General features: G+C 43.1%; 1 protein-coding gene across 1 annotated transcript; it reads left to right on the top strand.

Annotated features, from left to right (window-relative positions):
* The first annotated feature begins 256 nt into the window (after positions 1–256).
* On the top strand, positions 257–17,685 carry LOC139249586 (eukaryotic translation initiation factor 3 subunit B-like). Its single transcript, XM_070872525.1, has 9 exons — positions 257–458; positions 6,884–7,076; positions 8,158–8,277; positions 8,607–8,664; positions 9,396–9,524; positions 10,967–11,124; positions 15,540–15,671; positions 16,592–16,658; positions 17,635–17,685. Exons 1-9 carry the CDS (start codon positions 332–334, stop codon positions 17,683–17,685), a joined length of 1,035 nt encoding a protein of 344 aa, XP_070728626.1. The 5' UTR covers positions 257–331.
* Positions 17,686–17,890: the final 205 nt, after the last annotated feature.

Raw genomic sequence — 17,890 nt, 5'->3', positions numbered from 1 at the left:
ATTCATTATCAGCCGCCAATTAGTGCGTGGACTTTATTTCGCACATTCTTCCGACTATATGCGAGCGTCCTCACAATTGTGATCTCTCTTTCTCTGATTATTTCTGCATGGGAACGACTTCACCCCAACCCCCATGTTTGGAAAAGGCAAGCCTGCGTGACCGCGAGAGGGGGAGAGGGAGACGCGCGCGTGCTTTAGGGTACGTGCACGCTCTCGCTCTCGCTCTCTCTCTCCCCGGAGACGCGCACGCTCCCCCCTCCCTCGGCGAGGCGGCTGCCGCGCGCTCTCGCTCGCTCGCTCTTTCTTTTTCCGGCCGCCGAGCGAGAGGAGAATGAAGGAGACGAGCGACGGCGAGGCCCGGGAGGCCGAGGATGAGGTGGCAGAGGTGGTAGAGTTGGAAGAGCCAGAGGAAGGCTTCAGCGACCCTGAGGGCTTCGTGGACGAAATCTCCGATGAGGGTAAACGAGGGGGAAAAAAACATTTTGACGCAGCGGAGCAAGAGGCGGTGGCGGTTTAGCACCGAGTCCATGTGCGTTTGGGAGTGATTGGGGCCTGAGGCCTACCATGGGCCTGGACCCGGCTTTCGGGAATGGGAATGAGGACCCCCCCCCAGTTCATTTTACAACACATTGGCTTGGAGACTAGGCGGCTCCCGGGTTATTTGATCCCGGCCACGCAGACTGTGCAATCGTTTAGAGTGGCACATATTAGCTAAATCCGTAAATTAGAGAGTATTTATTGTATTGTTCCAGAATATAACATGTTGCAGAAAAACAGCAAGCTGCGCAGGGCAGTCAGTGTCAACTAATGGTGTATGATGCAGCATTTAAGTGCTCTGTGATGGTAACAATTAGAATTTTTCACTTAAATGAGAGAAGACACTTTTTATCTTTAATATATATATATATATAAGCAGAATCTTTCACGAATTTTGTGTCAAATATGATTTGATTGCACCACACACTGCATAATTTCAACTCCATAATATCCACCCGACTTCTCGTAGAAGTGTGTATTCAGGTAACTTTTTGAATGCAATGAAGTATACCATCAGTTGTCATTGCAAGTACTACAATGCAATTCATATGTAATTGCAAAGGTATAAGCAATATTTTAATTAATTTCACTTTAAATGTAGTGTACTCTTCTGTAACCCGTTTTGGGAATGGAGCAATGGTATAGTGGACTCTTTATAACTGGGATGAATGCAGAACATCTCCAATGAGATAAACTAGAAGGTTGATTCGGTTTTATTGTGAAAAAAATTCTGCCGTGAAACATTGAAAATGAGACTTTTGTCACTGGCAACTGTAATATGACTAGTCTGATTACAGATGTTACTTTAAGTGTAGAAAGTCTGAAATCAGCCACAATACTTGAAATCTACAGTAAGACTGTGATCATGCAAAAGAGAAAATGCATTCATGTTTCAGGCAGTAACGATATTTATATATAATCGATTAATAATTCTGGACGATGAATGGTCTCACCAGAAACATTAATTGAAGGTGAATTTTTTGGTTGTGGCATTCCACATAGCTGAGAAGTATGCTATGGGACCGTGCACAAGTGTAAATATTTGTGTGACAACACATGATACATTTCATTGGTGTTTTTATGATGTCCCTAGAAAATCCAGCAACTTCTCCAGTCAGGAAGGCATGTGATGTTGCTGAGGATGGAATATATTCTCATTTGGTCAACAAATACAAAAGCAAAATACTGCAGATTATGGGATCTGAAATAAAAATAGAAAATGCTGGAAATTTCAGCGCGTCAAGCACCATCTGTGGAGAGAGAAGCAGAGTTAACGTTTTGGGTCGATGACTGTTGAACTGGTTGTTTGTTTCCCTTTAGCCACTTCCTGTTTGTGTCCCTTCAGTCTGATTGCCTACTATGGTAAAAGTCACTAGTGGCATACTTTATGACTACATCTCTGATGTGTTATCTCGCCAGTTGATGACTCTGTCCTCTTCCACTGCCTCAGTTCTGTGGTTGACCTCTGTAGGATTGCCTCAGCTTAGTTCCATACCGCCCTGTCGCCGTGTAGCAACCACATCTGCAGCAATGGTTTCTGCTCATCCCCACAGTCACCTTGTGTGTATTTGGCTGCCTCTTTTTGTCTCATCATATTGTCCTCAGGTGGCATTACCATGGGCATGGTCAACTTTCACATGTACACTGGCAACATTCAGTACCCTCGCTTCCATGACCGCATCTGTATTGTCAGATGGAATGTCCAAGATCAATTCATGGGTGAGCCAAGACATTCTTCAAATGAATGTTGGGAAGATCCATGCCGTTCTGTTTGTCCTCCACTTCGAAACATTATCTTATTCGCTTCAGTTGAATCTGGTGGTGTGCCTCCTTGGTGTGCTGGTTAATCCTAAACTGTGCTTCAGGCAATCCAGGGATATGGGGATAGTGCAGGAAAGTAGAGTTGAGATGATCTTATTGAATGGTGGAGCAGGCTTGAGGGGCTGAATGGCCTACTCCTGCTAATTCTTACGTTCAAGCCAATGGGCCCAAGTTGCCACATGATTTGCGCCTGATTTTTAGGAGCAACTGGTGGAGAACGGACTATCTTAGAAATCGCAATTCTCCACATTTTTTTTTCTGTAGTTCTAGTCAAGTAGAACAGTTCTACTTTGGAACAGAATTTTTTCTTCAAAAGGGGGCGTGTCCGGCCACTGTCGCCTGATTTGAAAGTTTCCACAGTGAAAATGTACTCCAAACTAAAGTAGAATGGAGCCAGTGAAGATTTTTGTAGAACTGAAAAAACGTGTTCTACACATTAAAAAATCAGGTGTAGGTTACAAATTAGGCACCCAGAACGAGAGAGAGGGGGGGGGGGGGAAGGGAACTCATTAAATTCTACAATAAATCCTTATTTATACTTCTACAAATATTATACAAATAAATCCAACCTGAATAAACATTTATAAGCCAAGAAAAGATTAAATAAACCATCTTCCTACCTGTGTGAAAGTGCTTCAGCCAGGGAGAATTCTGCAGCCGTTCGTGCCGCTGAGCGGGAGAGGGGGGGGGAGAAAGCCGTTCGTGTTGCTGAGGGGGAGAGAGAGAGGGGGAGGGGGAGAGAGAGAGGGGGTGGAGGGAGAGAGAGAGAGAGAGAGAGAGAGAGAGAGGGGGGGAGGGGGTGGAGGGAGAGAGAGAGGGGGTGGAGGGAGAGAGAGAGGGGGTGGAGGGAGAGAGAGAGGGGGTGGAGGGGGAGAGAGAGAGAGGGGGTGGAGGGAGAGAGAGAGAGGGGGGGTGGAGAGAGAGAGAGAGAGAGAGAGAGGGGGGGGGGATGGAGGGGGGGGGGGGAGGGAGAGAGAGAGAGAGAGAGAGCAGGTGTCGGGTCTGGTTGGCGGGGGCGGGGGGGGGGGGGTGAGCGGGTGTCGGGTCTGGTCCGGAGGCAGGGGGGGGGAGCGGGTGTCGGGTCCGGTCGGGGGTGGGGGGGGAAGCAGGAGCTGGCCGTGGGAGGAGCCTTATTCACGCAGCCCCAGTGAGGCCATTCAGCCAGGGCTAGGGGCTGCGTGCTTCGGGCCCCTCCCACACAGTTCGGCGCCTGGAGCTACTGCACTTACGTGCCCACTGTAGCGCGCATGTGCAGAGGTCCTGGCACTGTTTTCAGCGCAGGGACCTGGCTCCGCCCCCCACAGCTCGTGCTGGCTGCGCCGAGGGCCAGAGGACCTGCAAGTAGGTGGAGAATACCGAAGATTTTTTTAGGCGCGAAAAACGGGCGCCCAGCTCGGAGGGGCGCCCGTTTTTTTTCTTGTGGAAACTTGGGCCCTATGTCTTGTACATCACAAAAACTACTTCCACATCACCTGCCTTTCCCTTTACCTTGCACCCACCACTGGGGATACTCATATTCACAATTTCAACTTCTCCAATATCTCCTCACTGGCTTCCTAAGCTCCATCCACAGAGACCATCTGTACAGTCTGAATTAGACCCCATCAAGGTGTTAGTCTTTGGAGGGGTTGGAGAAGATTGTCAATTGGGATAGGGGAGGGGTTCTATTGGTGCTCATGTTTATGTAATAGAAAGACTTGCATTTATCATCATCATAGGCAGTCCCTCGAAACGAGGATGACATGTTTCCACGCCAAAAAAGGATGAGTTCACAGGTGTTTCAATGAAGGTCCTAATATTCCAGATCCCAACTACATCCTGAAGGGTGAAAGATGCCTGTGCGTGGATTTTTTTTAAACATGTGGTGACCGTTGCACACCAGCCACCACACTGGCTTGACCGAGCTAGGTCTTAGTCCAGTGGCAAGGGTTATCCAAGATGACTGGAGACCTGCTCTGCTGCACGGACCTAGTGCGCACACATATCGCGGTGTGGGCTGGCCCGTGCTGCCCCTGGGCCCTTCGCCTCTTGCTCCGAACTCAAGCCTCTCCTGCACCCCGATCATGTCCCTCTACAATCTCTCGCCGCTCCTTCGCCTCTGCTGTATCTGCCCACGCTCCAATCACCGACCTGGACCTTAATGACGTCCCTCATCGCTGCCGTTGTCCTCCTGCATCAGCTCGCGCTATAGTGGTACGCTACCACGCTGTCCAGGGGCCGCCGCTCCTTTTATGGCCCCGACCTGCCACTGATGGTCTCTCGCAGGTCGGGGCCGCCACGCTGTCTGTGGCCGCTGCTCACTGCTCCTTTTATGGCCCTGACCTGCCGCTGATGGCCCAACTACCTAGCCTTTGGCCTACTATTTTTCATGACATCTCTGCAGTTACTGACTTACTAAATCAAACTCTCTCCACCACCTTTGATGCCCTTGGCCCCCCTAAAGTTATTACACTCTCTCACCCTAGTCGTTCCCCTGGTATACCCCTCACCTCCGCTCCCTTAAGTCCAACGGACGCAGATTTGGACGTCTTTGGCGGACAACTGGTCTAACCGCTACCGGGTCCAGTTCTCTCTCATTCAAACTGCCCATTGTTCTAAGATCATCCAGGGTGGCAACAATACCAGGCTTCTCTTCTCCATCACTGTTCATCTTCTCAAACCACCCTCCCCTGCTTCCTCCTCCCTCACATCCAACAATAAATATGAGGAGCTCATGGATTTTTTTGTTAAAAAGATCGACAACATCCGATCAACTGCTTCTGCTTTCAATTCCCGACCTTCCCTTAGCCCACCGGCCCTTACTTCCTCTCCGTATTCCCGCCTACCCTAACTTTGCATATTCCTCTAATTTCTCTCCGATCTCCCCACCCCCCCGCCCGCCCTTTCAAAGCTCATTCTCATCAATGAGACTGGCCTCCTGCTCTCTCGACCCTATTCCTACTAAATTGGGTTGCATTTATATCGCATTTTTTACATCCACCTGAGAGAGCAGGTGAGGCCTCGGTTTAACATCTCATCTGAAAGACAGCAGCTCCAATAGTGCAGCACTCCATCAGTACTGCATTGGAGTGTCAGCCTAGATTTTTGTGCTCAACCTTCCGACTCGGGCAAAAGTGCTACCCACTGAGCCACTGGCTTGACATGTATGTTTTTAAGATAGTTTAATATGAGTTTTAACAACATTGTTAGATCTAACTTGAACATAGGCTTGGTCTGATAATTTTACAACTGATGCTTTTAGCTGGTTGCTTTTTGTGAATGGTTTTGGTTTCCCCCTATGGTGTGTATAATATGGCCAAATAACCTGCTTTCAGGATCCTACCTATGACAGTCTCAAAGTAGCTGCCATATACTAAAGAGAAAATACTTGCATTTTACAGCAGTGCAGCACTCCCTCAATATTGCACTATGGTGTTAGCCTAGATGTTCTGAGAAATCATTAACCAGTAAATATAAATGTTATAAGAACACATGGAGCTTTTGAGGAATTGTCATTGATCACTCCCAAGTGTCTCTTTTGCTGTCACCTTTTAATGTACTTCCACTCATCCCATACTCTATATTTGTACTCTGTGCACGTGTGTATAATTGCACGCATCTATATTGAAAAAGCTTTGACAATCTTGGACCCACTTCTACAACCAATCTAAATTCAGATGCAATCTGTTTCCATCTTCTGACGTCCTGACTACTGCACAATTCCACATTTAAGTTGAACCAAAAGTGTGAGTTTTTGCTAACCAGATCATTTGTATTAATGTTCTCTAGTTGGTTGCTTAATGTTCTGGAATTAAAATATCAGAATGCTATTAGTTTCAGTCCTGTTAACTATTTCCAGAACGTGCACTAGTTAAGGAGTTTGCCGTAATGTAAAATTGAAAGATAATGTCATGCCCAAAGCATGTTATTTCAACTTTAATGCAGTATTGGGGATATGTGTAAGAGTATTGTCAGCTACTCTGTTTAGCCACTTGCATGGAGCTCTGCTCCATATTTGCTGTCTGTGAAATTAGCATTGTTGGAGAAGAGCTGGTCCGATATCTTTAATGCTGGCAGTTGTACAGTAGTAATGTTCCATAGTCCCTATCATGAGTCATTTTTATTTCCCTCCTGTTACTCGAGGTCGCTCATTTTGATGTGTGTATGTTCTAAGCACTGGTTGTATGTTCCGTCTTACCTTCCAGTTTGTGGTGCAATGTACAGTGCTTACTATTACACTTTGTGTCTATTGGATTGGCAAAATTGTGTACGTTTCGCACTTCAATCTTGGCTTTACTGTCAGAATGGAGGTTGCCGTGTAGGAAATCGTAAGGAATAACCAGTTTTGTTCGACAACTTGCATTTGTATAGTGCTTTTACGAAAGTGAATCATCTGACGGCGCTTCACGAGACAAAACAAATTGACTACTGTATTGTAGAGGGCATTGGAGCACACTGCATTCTGCCAGCATTTTGCCTCGCAAATCAAAAATCGAATGCTGCCACTGGTGACAGTAATTTAAGTTTCTTTTTTTCCCCCTCCTAGAACTGGTGGGTGATATTTTAAAGGATCAACCTCTGGAAGCTGATGGAATAGACTCCGTTGTTGTTGTGGACAATGTACCACAAGTTGGACCAGATCGACTGGAGAAACTCCGAAATGTCATCCAGAAGATCTTTTCCAAGTTTGGGAAAATTGCAAATGAGTTTTACCCAGAAGCAGATGGAAAGACAAAAGGGTATGTTTACAATAAATATTTGATAGCAATGTAAACTTCTCCATTGTGTCTCAAACCACATTTGCTGCATTTTTGTTAGAGCCTGATTGTGTTGAACCAGAACACACTGAATAATAGTGACTAATCTATCAAGAGATTGCACGTAATGGAGAGTTAGTGTGTTTTCCCCAAGTAAATTAGACTTGGTAACCTTGTAGACTTCCTTGTTTAAGTGTCGCAGTGTACCAAAGCCAACCTTTACTGTGATAACAGTACTATCACGCTACAACAACAACCTGCATTTATATAACACCGTTAACTAGTAAAACCTCCTAAGACGCTTCACAGGAATGTTATCAAACAAAAATTTGACACAGCCACATAAGGAGCTATTAGGACAGATGACCAAAAGCTTGGTCAAAAAGGTAGGTTTTAAGGAACGTCTTCAAGGAGGAAAGCGGTTTAGAGAAGGAATTCCAGAGCTTAGGGCCTCGTCCGCTCCAGGCATGGCCAATGGTGGAGCGATTAAAATCAGGAATGTGCAAGAGGCCAGAATTGGAGGAGCTTGGATATCTCGGAGGGTTGGTATGGCTGGAGGAGGTAACAGAGTTAGGGAGAGACAAGGCCATAGAGAGATTGGAAAGCCAAGATGAGAATTTTAAAATCATAATCGTGCATATTCACAGAACTGCTGAGGTCTTTTTAACATACTGAGAAATAATTTGAAATGCAAGCATTCTGTAGCATATAACACTCTTCTTGAAAATATGCCAACACAATGGCTCAGATTAAAAAGGATTTATGTGCTGTGCAGTGGACCATTATACCATCCTTTACCATGGGATTTTGACATTGTGCCAATGTTAAATGCTTGCCGCTGGTCGAATAAATAAAAGGTACTGAATTTTAAACAAAAATTGAACGGTTTATGAAGAAAGTTTTGAGTCTGACCAGAGCTTTTGGTCTTCACTTTTTTTTTAAGATGCTGACTTCACATTGCAGATTGTAATTTAACCAAGAAACAGACATTCAAAGATTTTATACGGAACTGTAATAAATAAACTTTGTGACAACACCTTAATGTTCACAATTTTGTTTTTAGGTATATTTTCTTGGAATACAGTTCACCAGCTTGTGCTGTGGATGCTGTAAAAAACGCAGATGGGTACAAGTTAGACAAACAGCATACTTTTCGTGTCAACCTCTTCACTGATTTTGATAAGTAGGTGTCAAATTATGGTGTTTAAATTTTAAACTTCATTATTTCTATTGAGAGTAAAAGCACTCATACTTCAATGTATTTAATATGCATCCCAGGTTATGATATTCCACATATCAAGGGCTGCCAAGACATAGAGAACCATGTCCTTGCGAGAGGTTGAGGGCGGGGGTGGAATAAGTGATAATTACTTTGAAGTAAATTTCCCAATATTGCTTAATTGTTTTAAAAACAAAGATCGATCCTGCTTGTTGCTAAAACATTACTTAGCAGTTTTAAATATTGTATAAAGCTTCCTTACAACTTGATTCAATTGACTCTTGTTTTGCCAGATACATGAACATTAGTGATGATTGGGAAATTCCAGAAAAACAGCCATTCAAAGATTTTGTAAGTAATGGTAATATGCCAAATAAACCTTGTATGAACACTGATTTCCCTATTACTTTAATTTCACAGTCTTCGCATTTTTGTCTGAAGTTCAGTTTTTATATCCCAACATTCAACTTGTTGGCCCTTTCATAATCAGGCAATGTAATGTTTCTGGGACTTAATACAGGTATATAAATTCAGCTAAGACCATGCGGGTGCAAGTCCCTACTGCAAAAGTTACATAATCGTTTTCATGTACCTTTATGTATTAGAAGCAGATATGCAATCCCCACCACTTACCTGACAGCCTCCTCTATTGGGCAAATGGTGCTGAGCAATTAAAAAGGCGCCGCTTAAACCGTATTAAGTGCGTCAACTATTTTGGGCAGTTAAAGCAGCTGTTTACACTTCTAGAAGTGCCAATAAGTACTTCCCCCGTTCAGCTCTCCAATGGTACAGGCGAAACTGACCTCTTTCCCTCTCCCTCCCATTTGGATCACTACTGGGACATTTAGAGTGGGAAGTACAGAGACAGAGAATGACGATTCCCTCTGCTATTTAAACGTTTCTTGTTTACACCAGCCATCACGTATGGCGGGCAAATTGTGTGGACACCAATGTGCCCGCAATAAGCGGTGGGGACTGTAATAATGGAAATGTTCCCTTTTCAGGTATTCCATTTCAAAATTGACTTTCTTTATATCTGATCAATCAATAAAAGGTTCATAACACTTGTGTATGTGATACAGGGGAATCTGCGATACTGGATAGAGGATCCAGACTGTCGAGATCAGTGCAGCATTATCTATGAGTCTGGAGATAGAACAGCTATTATGTGGAATGATGTGAAAGAGCCTGTCGTCATTGAAGAACGTGCAGTGAGTATCATCTACATGTAACACATTACTGGACTCCCATAACAAAGGAAAGCCTTGGAGGGATAAAAATAAAAAAACAATTCCACTGAGACAACTAGTTTATGGTACATTTTGCTTTTGTACCAATCTCTAAAATGGGTTGGTTGCTGAAAGGATGTGAAAACAAATTGTTCGTTGGTTCTTGGTCAAAGCAGCATATAGCGAGTCATGGAGACTAGAAGGTTTGATTCAAATTGGTGCTGAGTTGGCTAATCTTGGTCATGGTGAGAGTTGGGCTTAGGAAAGGCTAATCTAGCCATAGCCACACTTCTGATCACTATCTTTTGGCTCCTCCTGGAGTGTACGTGTGGAAGTTGGGCATGGACAAGATTGGGCTCAACCGGTAATATATTGTGAAGTAGCCTGCCAGCATTCACCACCTCAGCTCAAATGTGAAGACTAGCCACCCGGTCAGGATAGCCGAGAGTGATGAGGAGGAACGGAGGAATTTAACCCCCAAAAGGTGAAAAGGTGGATTATATTTTCCTTTAGTGCAGAGTAATTTTGGATGGGGCACTCTTGTTCTGGATGAGCAGGCTCCATAGGTGGAAACAGTTAGGATTGATTCATTTAAATGCAAATTGGATAGATTTCATTCAGAAAGTGACATTTTGGGATACAGTATATGAGTAATTTGAGACATGACATGTCAAGTGTAGCATTCTTGGGAGAACGGGTGACTGGACCAATTCCCAAAGCAACCACTGGTTTTCCTCACCTCGTATCTGGGTCTGTTGTATCGTGTGACTACCAGGATGGTAGAAGGCAAATTAAATGTACGTGGTTTTTTTGTTTAGCAATTCCTATGCCTTGTATGGGAAATATTAAAGTTTATTGATATCCTGGATTACGGTTTTGCTGTTGCATGGTTGAATAAGTCTAATATCATGGTTGATTTGTTGGGAGTTTCTAACTCTTGCCAAAGCTATTTAGGTTTAAAATTGCCTAAAAGAGCATAGCAGAAAAGTGTTGATTTAAGGCTTAACAGAATTAAATGTACAAATGATTCATTATGCTCCATGTATCATTGGCTCATTGTATATTAAATGATCCCACAGGTCTTCTGTTGATTAAGTGGCCTTTAATCACAGTATTTGGTTCTTGTAGCTATAAATTGGTCTCTGAACCATGTTTTTAGAAAATACCTCAAATTATTTGTTGTATGTCTTAATCAGAACTTCAGCATAGGCCAACAGTAAAGAGCAGATCTAAGGTTGCTGCTACAGTTGTTCATTGCTGACATGATTCAGTCTTGTGGCAGCTATGTTTATTATGCTTGTTTTTTTTTTTAAGTGGGCAAAATGGGAGTATTTAGCAATGTTCCTGGGTTGGCTATTCGCTGAGCTAGGTCCAACTCGGCTTAAACTGTTTAGGATTGTAAACGTCCTTTGATCTTTTGACAGCGTTGGACGGAGACATATGTCCGTTGGTCTCCCAAAGGCACTTTCTTAGCAACGTTCCATCAGCGTGGTATTGCTCTTTGGGGTGGGGAGAAGTTCAAGCAGATTCAGCGTTTTAGCCACCAAGGTGTCCAGCTAATCGATTTCTCTCCATGTGAAAGGTAATTAGATGTTGGGCTAAAAGTCCCCACAATATATTTTCCTTAATCTTGTACCAAAGTAAAAGTATTCTAATTTTACTGTATTCTGAAGCGCAAAATATTTTACAATAAGCTGTCCAGTTTACATCAGATTACCCATACTATTTTTCCTAAGTATAAATATTATATCTAGTTATTTTACTGATGCCTAAAGTCTTCACTTTACATGCACAGTATGTTGAAATAATGATTCTTCGTCATTTGTTCAATTTCCTCATAAAATTGAAGTGTCATCCAAGTTTTAGGGGGACCTATGGAATAGAGTTTTATGTCAGCAATGTAGTCTTTCTGCGTATGACTATATGATACCAGATTCTGGAAGATAATCTCTTTCTTCGGACATCAGCAGCAATACATTCTTTATCAGCAAAAGTTGCAAGCAAAAGCTTTACAGCTCTTTGTAAACATAGAAACATAGAAAATAGGTGCAGGAGTAGGCCATTTGGCCCTTCAAGCCTGCACCACCATTCAATAAGATCGTGGCTGATCATTCCCTCAGTACCCCTTTCCTGCTTTCTCTCCATACCCCTTGATCCCCTTAGCCGTAAGGGCCATATCTAACTCCCTCTTGAATCTTGAGTATATCCAATGAACTTGCATCAACAACTCTCTGTGGCAGGGAATTCCACAGGTTAACAACTCTCTGAGTGAAGAAGTTTCTCCTCATCTCGGTCCTAAATGGCCTACCCCTCTCCTAAGACTGTGTCCCCTGGTTCTGGACTTCCCCAACATCGGGAACATTCTACCTGCATCTAACCTGTCCCGTCCCATCAGAATCTTGTATGTTTCTATGAGATCCCCTCTCATCCTTCTAAACTCCAATGTATAAAGGCCCAGTTGATCCAGTCTCTCCTCATATGTCAGTCCAGCCATCCCGGGAATCAGTCTGGTGAACCTTCGCTGCACTCCCTCAATTGCAAGAACGTCCTTCCTCAGATTAGGAGACCAAAACTGAACACACTATTCCAAGTGAGGCCTCACAAAGGCCCTGTGCAACTGCAGTAAGACCTCCCTGCTCCTATACTCAAATCCTCTAGCTATGAAAGCCAACATACTATTTGCCGCCTGCTGTACCTGTATGCCAACTTTCAATGACTGATGAACCATGACACCCAGGTCTTGTTGCACCTCCCCTTTTCCTAATCTGTCGCCATTCAGATAATCTGTCTTCGCGTTTTTGTCCCCAAAGTGAATAACCTCACATTTACCTACATTATACTGCATCTGCCATGCATTTGTCCACTTACCTAACCTGTCCAAGTCACCCTGCAGCCTCTTAACGTCCCCCTCACAGCTCACACCGCCACCCACCTTAGTGTCATCTGCAAACTTGGAGATATTATATTCAATTCCTTCATCTAAATCATTGATGTATATTGTAAAGAGCTGGGGTCCCAGCACTGAGCCCTGCGGCACTCCACTAGTCACTGCCTGCCATTCTGAAAAGGACCCGTTTATCACTACACTCTGCTTCCTGTCTGCCAACCAGTTCTCTATCCACGTCAGTATATTACCCCCAATACCATGTGCTTTGATTTTGTACACTAATCTCTTGTGTGGGACCTTGTCAAAAGCCTTTTGAAAGACCAAATACACCACATCCACTGGTTCTCCCTTGTCCACTCTACTAGTTACATCCTCAAAAAATTCCAGAAGATTTGTCAAGCATGATTTCCCCTTCATAAATCCATGCTGACTTGGACCGATCCTGTCACTGCTTTCCAAATGTGCTGCTATTTCATCCTTAATAATTGATTCCAACATTTTCCCCACTACTGATGTCAGGCTAACCGGTCTATAATTACCCGTTTTCTCTCCCTCCCTTTTTAAAAAATGATGTTACATTAGCTACCTCCAGTCTATAAGAATTGGTCCAGAGTCAATAGCCTGTTGGAAAATGATCACCAATGCATCCACTATTTCTAGGTCCACTTCCTTAAGTACTCTGGGATGCAGACTATCAGGCCCCGGGGATTTATCGGCCTTCAATCCCATCAATTTCCCTAACACAATTTCCCGCCTAATAAGAATATCCTTCAGTTCCTCCTTCTCACTAGACCCTCGGTCCCCTAGTATTTCCGGAAGGCTATTTGTGTCTTCCTTCGTGAAGACAGAACCAAAGTATTTGTTCAATTGGTCTGCCATTTCTTTGTTCCCCATTATAAATTCACCTGAATCCGACTGCAAAGGACCTACGTTTGTCTTCATTAATCTTTTTCAATTCACATATCTATAGAAGCTTTTGCAGTCAGTCTTTATATTCCCGACAAGCTTCTTATCGTACTCTATTTTTCCCCCTCTTATTAAACCCTTTGTCCTCCTCTGCTGAATTCTAAATTTCTCCCAGTCCTCAGGTTTGTTGCTTTTTCTAGCCAATTTATATGCCTCTTCCTTGGATTTAACACTATCCTTAATTTCCCTTGTTAGCCACAGTTGAGCCACCTTCCCAGTTTTATTTTTACTCCAGACAGGGATGTCCAATTGCTGAAGTTCATCCATGTGATCTTTAAATGTTTACCATTGCCTATCCACCGTCAACCCTTTAAGTCTCATTTGCCAGTCTATTCTAGCCAATTCACGCCTAAAAACCATCGAAGTTACTTTTCCTTAAGTTCAGGACCCTAGTTTCTGAATTAACTGTGTCACTCTCCATCTTCATAAAGAATTCTAACATGTTATGGTCACTCTTCCCCAAGGGACTTCGCACAACAAGATTGCTAATTAGTCCTTTTTCATTACACATCACCCAGTCTAGGATGGCCAGTGCCCTAGTTGGTTCCTCGACATATTGGTCTAGAAAACCATCCCTAATACACTCCAGGAAATCCTCCTCCACCACATTGCTACCAGTTTGGTTAGCCCAATCTATATTTAGATTAAAGTCACCCATGATAACTGCTGTACCTTTTATTGCATGCATCCCTAATTTCTTGTTTGATGCTGTCCCCCGCCTTACTACTACTGTTTGGTCATCTGTACACAAATATCCTTTCTTTCTATTGCATTAATTTCCTCTTTAACTCTAGTCTCTTTGTGAAGTGTTTTGGAGGGTGAAATATGTGCTCTGAGAAATGGCAATGATGCTTCTGGTATCCAGTGTGCACCTTGGGCGTGTGCAGGTACAGTGTAAGCTCCAGCTGCTCTGCCCAGCAAAATGTATTTTTAGGAGCACCTCATATGGCCCTAGTTTGTTTGCCATACCAGGCATCTCTGAGTGAGATCTGCACTTAAGTGGCAAATTGGGGCCGGTTTCATGCACGTGCTGGATTGAGACTGCCTAAATCGAGTTTGTGTGGGGCCAGTGGGCAGCAAATCTCATCCCCCATCCTGGGCTGGATTTAGAAACATAGAAAATAGGTGCAGGAGTAGGCCATTCGGTCCTTCGAGCCTGCACCACCATTCAATATGATCATGGCTGATCATGCAACTTCAGTACCCCATTCCTGCTTTCTCTCCATATCCCTTGATCCCTTTAACCGTAAGGGCCACATTTAACTCCCTTTTTGAACATATCTAACGAACTCAACAACTTTGTGATAGAGAATTCCACATGCTCACAGCTCTGAGTGACGATGTTTCTCCTCATAAGAACATAAGAATTAGGAACAGGAATAGGCCATCTAGCCCCTCGAGCCTGCTCCGCCATTCAACAAGATCATGGCTGATCTGGCCGTGGATTCAGCTCCACTTACCCGCCCGCTCCCCGTAACCCTTAATTCCCTTCATTCTCATCTCAGTCCTAAATGGCTTACCCCTTATCCTTAGACTGTGACCCCTGGTTCTGGACTTCCCCAACATCGAGAACATTCTTCCTGAATCCAACCTGTCCAATCCCGTCAGAATTTTATGTTTCTGTGAGATCCCCTCACATTCTTCTAAATTCCACTGAATATAAGCCTAGTCGATCCAGTCTTTCGTCATATGTCAGTCCTGTCATCCCGGGCATCAGTTTGGTGAACCTTGGCTGCACTCCCTCAATAGCAAGAATGTCCTTCCTCAGATTAGGAGACCAAAACTGTACATAATATTCAAGGTGTGACCTCACTAAGGCCCTGTACAACTGTAGTAAGACCTCCCTGCTCCTGTAAGACCTCCCTGCTCCTATTTGAACCCAAGGTCCCATTGGTGAAAGTTCCCTATCAAATCTGCTCTAATCTAGTTACCCTCTTCATTTTCTTCCCCCCCCTCCTCCCCCAGTCTCCTTTCACCAGTTCTGTTTTTTTAAATTTTGACTTCAGTTGCAGCTTGCTTCTGTCCATGTGTAATTGTTCCAGTGCTGCTGGAGTAAGCACCAACAACGTCACAAATTGTGAAAGCAGTTCTGTAATGTATATGTCACACTGGCAATTTGTATTATTTTTTTATTACTCCTGCAGATACATGGTGTCATTTAGCCCTTTAATGGACACAAAAGACGATCCTCAAGCCATCATCATTTGGGACGTATTAACGGGCCAGAAGAAGCGAGGGTTTCATTGTGAGAGCTCAGCCCATTGGCCAATATTCAAGTGAGTGTGATCTGAAGAGTTCACACTAAGAGTTTGCCTTATTGTGCCAAAAGCTATTTAATGGATATTGAGGAAAACAAGCTTGTGTAATAGTTTGCTGTTTATATATAAAAAGTCGTGTGTATGTACACAATTCCTGTTTAGTCATCCTTGTATTACTTCTTCCTGTCATGCTATTTCTGCCACATGCCTGCCACATTTTTGTAACTATACCTATTTATACTTACCTTTGGGTACTCCTGTCTTCTCTGTTTCACGTGCAGGTGAACTCCCCTAGTTCGCTAGCTGGGTTACCGCCCCCACTTCTCATTTAAGTGTTGTTTGCCATTTTAGATAATTATAGGCTTTTCCAGTTCACTGCTGGAGAAGCCACTTAAATATTTTTTTTAAAGCTTTGGGAAGGAAGGAGAATTTTCCTTCAGTGCTTTCTCCCACCTGCCCTTGGGGCTTGTACTTTCTGCCACTTTTCCACGCACAGTGAGTGCCTATGCAGTTCTCCACACTTGCCACACTAATGACCTGCCCCCAACAAAATTCCATCATTATTTTTCTCAATTGCAGCCCACAGCCCTCTTCCCAATACATGTATATTCAACAACCCCATTTCTTCCTCTTTTCCTCTTCCCAAACCTTCCAGTGACATTCCAGTACACATCAAGACCCAGCTACGTAGTCTTCCTTTCTCTGCATTGCTGCTCCACAGTACCAACAACCTACTTGCAAACTCAGCATTGTCCTTTGCATCTTGACTCACTGTGACCAATGCCATTATACAATATTTCCAAAGTAATGCTGACTTTTTTTTTGCAACAAATTTGATGCCCATGTAGTATATTTAATATTAAAGATGGTGGTTTATGGCAACTTGGACTGTAAAGAGCAGAACATGAATATCACTTTAAATGGTTCTTCTTCAATAGATGGAGCCACGATGGGAAGTTCTTTGCACGAATGACACAAGACACACTTAGTATTTATGAAACTCCTGTGAGTATTTCTGTTAACTGCTAGAATTTTTAACAGGTTTCCTTTTAAGTTTTCTGGAAAATAACTCCGTAACATAAATAAAATGATTCAATATGAAGTGAACAGATTGTTCTAACATTTAAAAAAAAATGTTTCTCAACAGTAGAAATGGGGGATTTGAATATAGGCAATCTTGGAAGCGTGACCTAGAGTTGGAGTCAAGAAGGTGGTTGTGGAAACCATGGAGAGATCGGGGAAAATGGGAGATTATGCCCAGACCTGGAATTTCAGCACAAAAACGAGAAATGTGAAAATATAATTTGTTTTTGGTGGTATTGAAAATGAGATAGGAGATGCGAGATATACGGGACAAATTTTGTAAATTCCCCAAGATCATAGGACTTTAGTTGGCAAGTATATTAATAGTTTTTTTTTAAGAGGAAGATCAACATCTGATTAATACTTACTTTAAAATCCAGTTGGCGGTTTGGGTAAAAGCTGAAAACAACCATAGTATTGGATTGTTCTGAATATATATGACGGGAAATTTTGGCAAACTAGAGAATAAGAGATGAACAAACACATTTGTGTATCATTAATTTATGACTGAGGTAAAAGTGACAGTGGGTGGCTTTATTCAGTAAAAACCATGTCCCCACTCATCTGAGCTGGGTTTTAACAATGTGATTAGTTCAGATCAAATTGTTGTTCATCCTCAAACCTGATGAGATTCACTGCCTAAACTCATGAAGATTGGCTATTTGGAACTAGATTATCTGGCATCCATGGAACTCCGAGCTTAAACAAGAAGGGAAAGGGCGGGGTGGAGAATGGGAAACCAGAATAACCAGTCCTGATTGGGTTTAAAAACTGGGAACAGTAGAGGAGAAGTTGATTGTTTTAATTCATCTGGAGTTTGGGAGTTTTTTTTTAAACTGGGCACAGTTGCTTGTATGACATAATTGAGATAACTACCAAATTATTTTTCAATTTCCAGTCAATGGGGCTGTTGGATAAGAAGAGTCTGAAGATCAGTGGAATAAAGTAAGTACATCTACTGTAAGTAGGTCAATTGCCAGATTTTATTGACTTAGATACACTTCAGTGAGAGTTTTGAACATTCTGTCTTGCATGTGGTAGTACATTTTTTGATTTATGTCTGTGTTGTGCCACGTCATTCTTGTATTAAACAGTGAGCATTTCTGCTTCTAGCCTGCACCAATACCTCTTCCACACTATCTTGGTGCATTATA

The sequence above is a fragment of the Pristiophorus japonicus genome, unplaced genomic scaffold, assembly GCF_044704955.1.
Source record: "Pristiophorus japonicus isolate sPriJap1 unplaced genomic scaffold, sPriJap1.hap1 HAP1_SCAFFOLD_3274, whole genome shotgun sequence".
NCBI classification, from domain to species: Eukaryota; Metazoa; Chordata; class Chondrichthyes; family Pristiophoridae; genus Pristiophorus; species Pristiophorus japonicus.
This window is presented reverse-complemented; position numbering and strand designations above follow the sequence as displayed.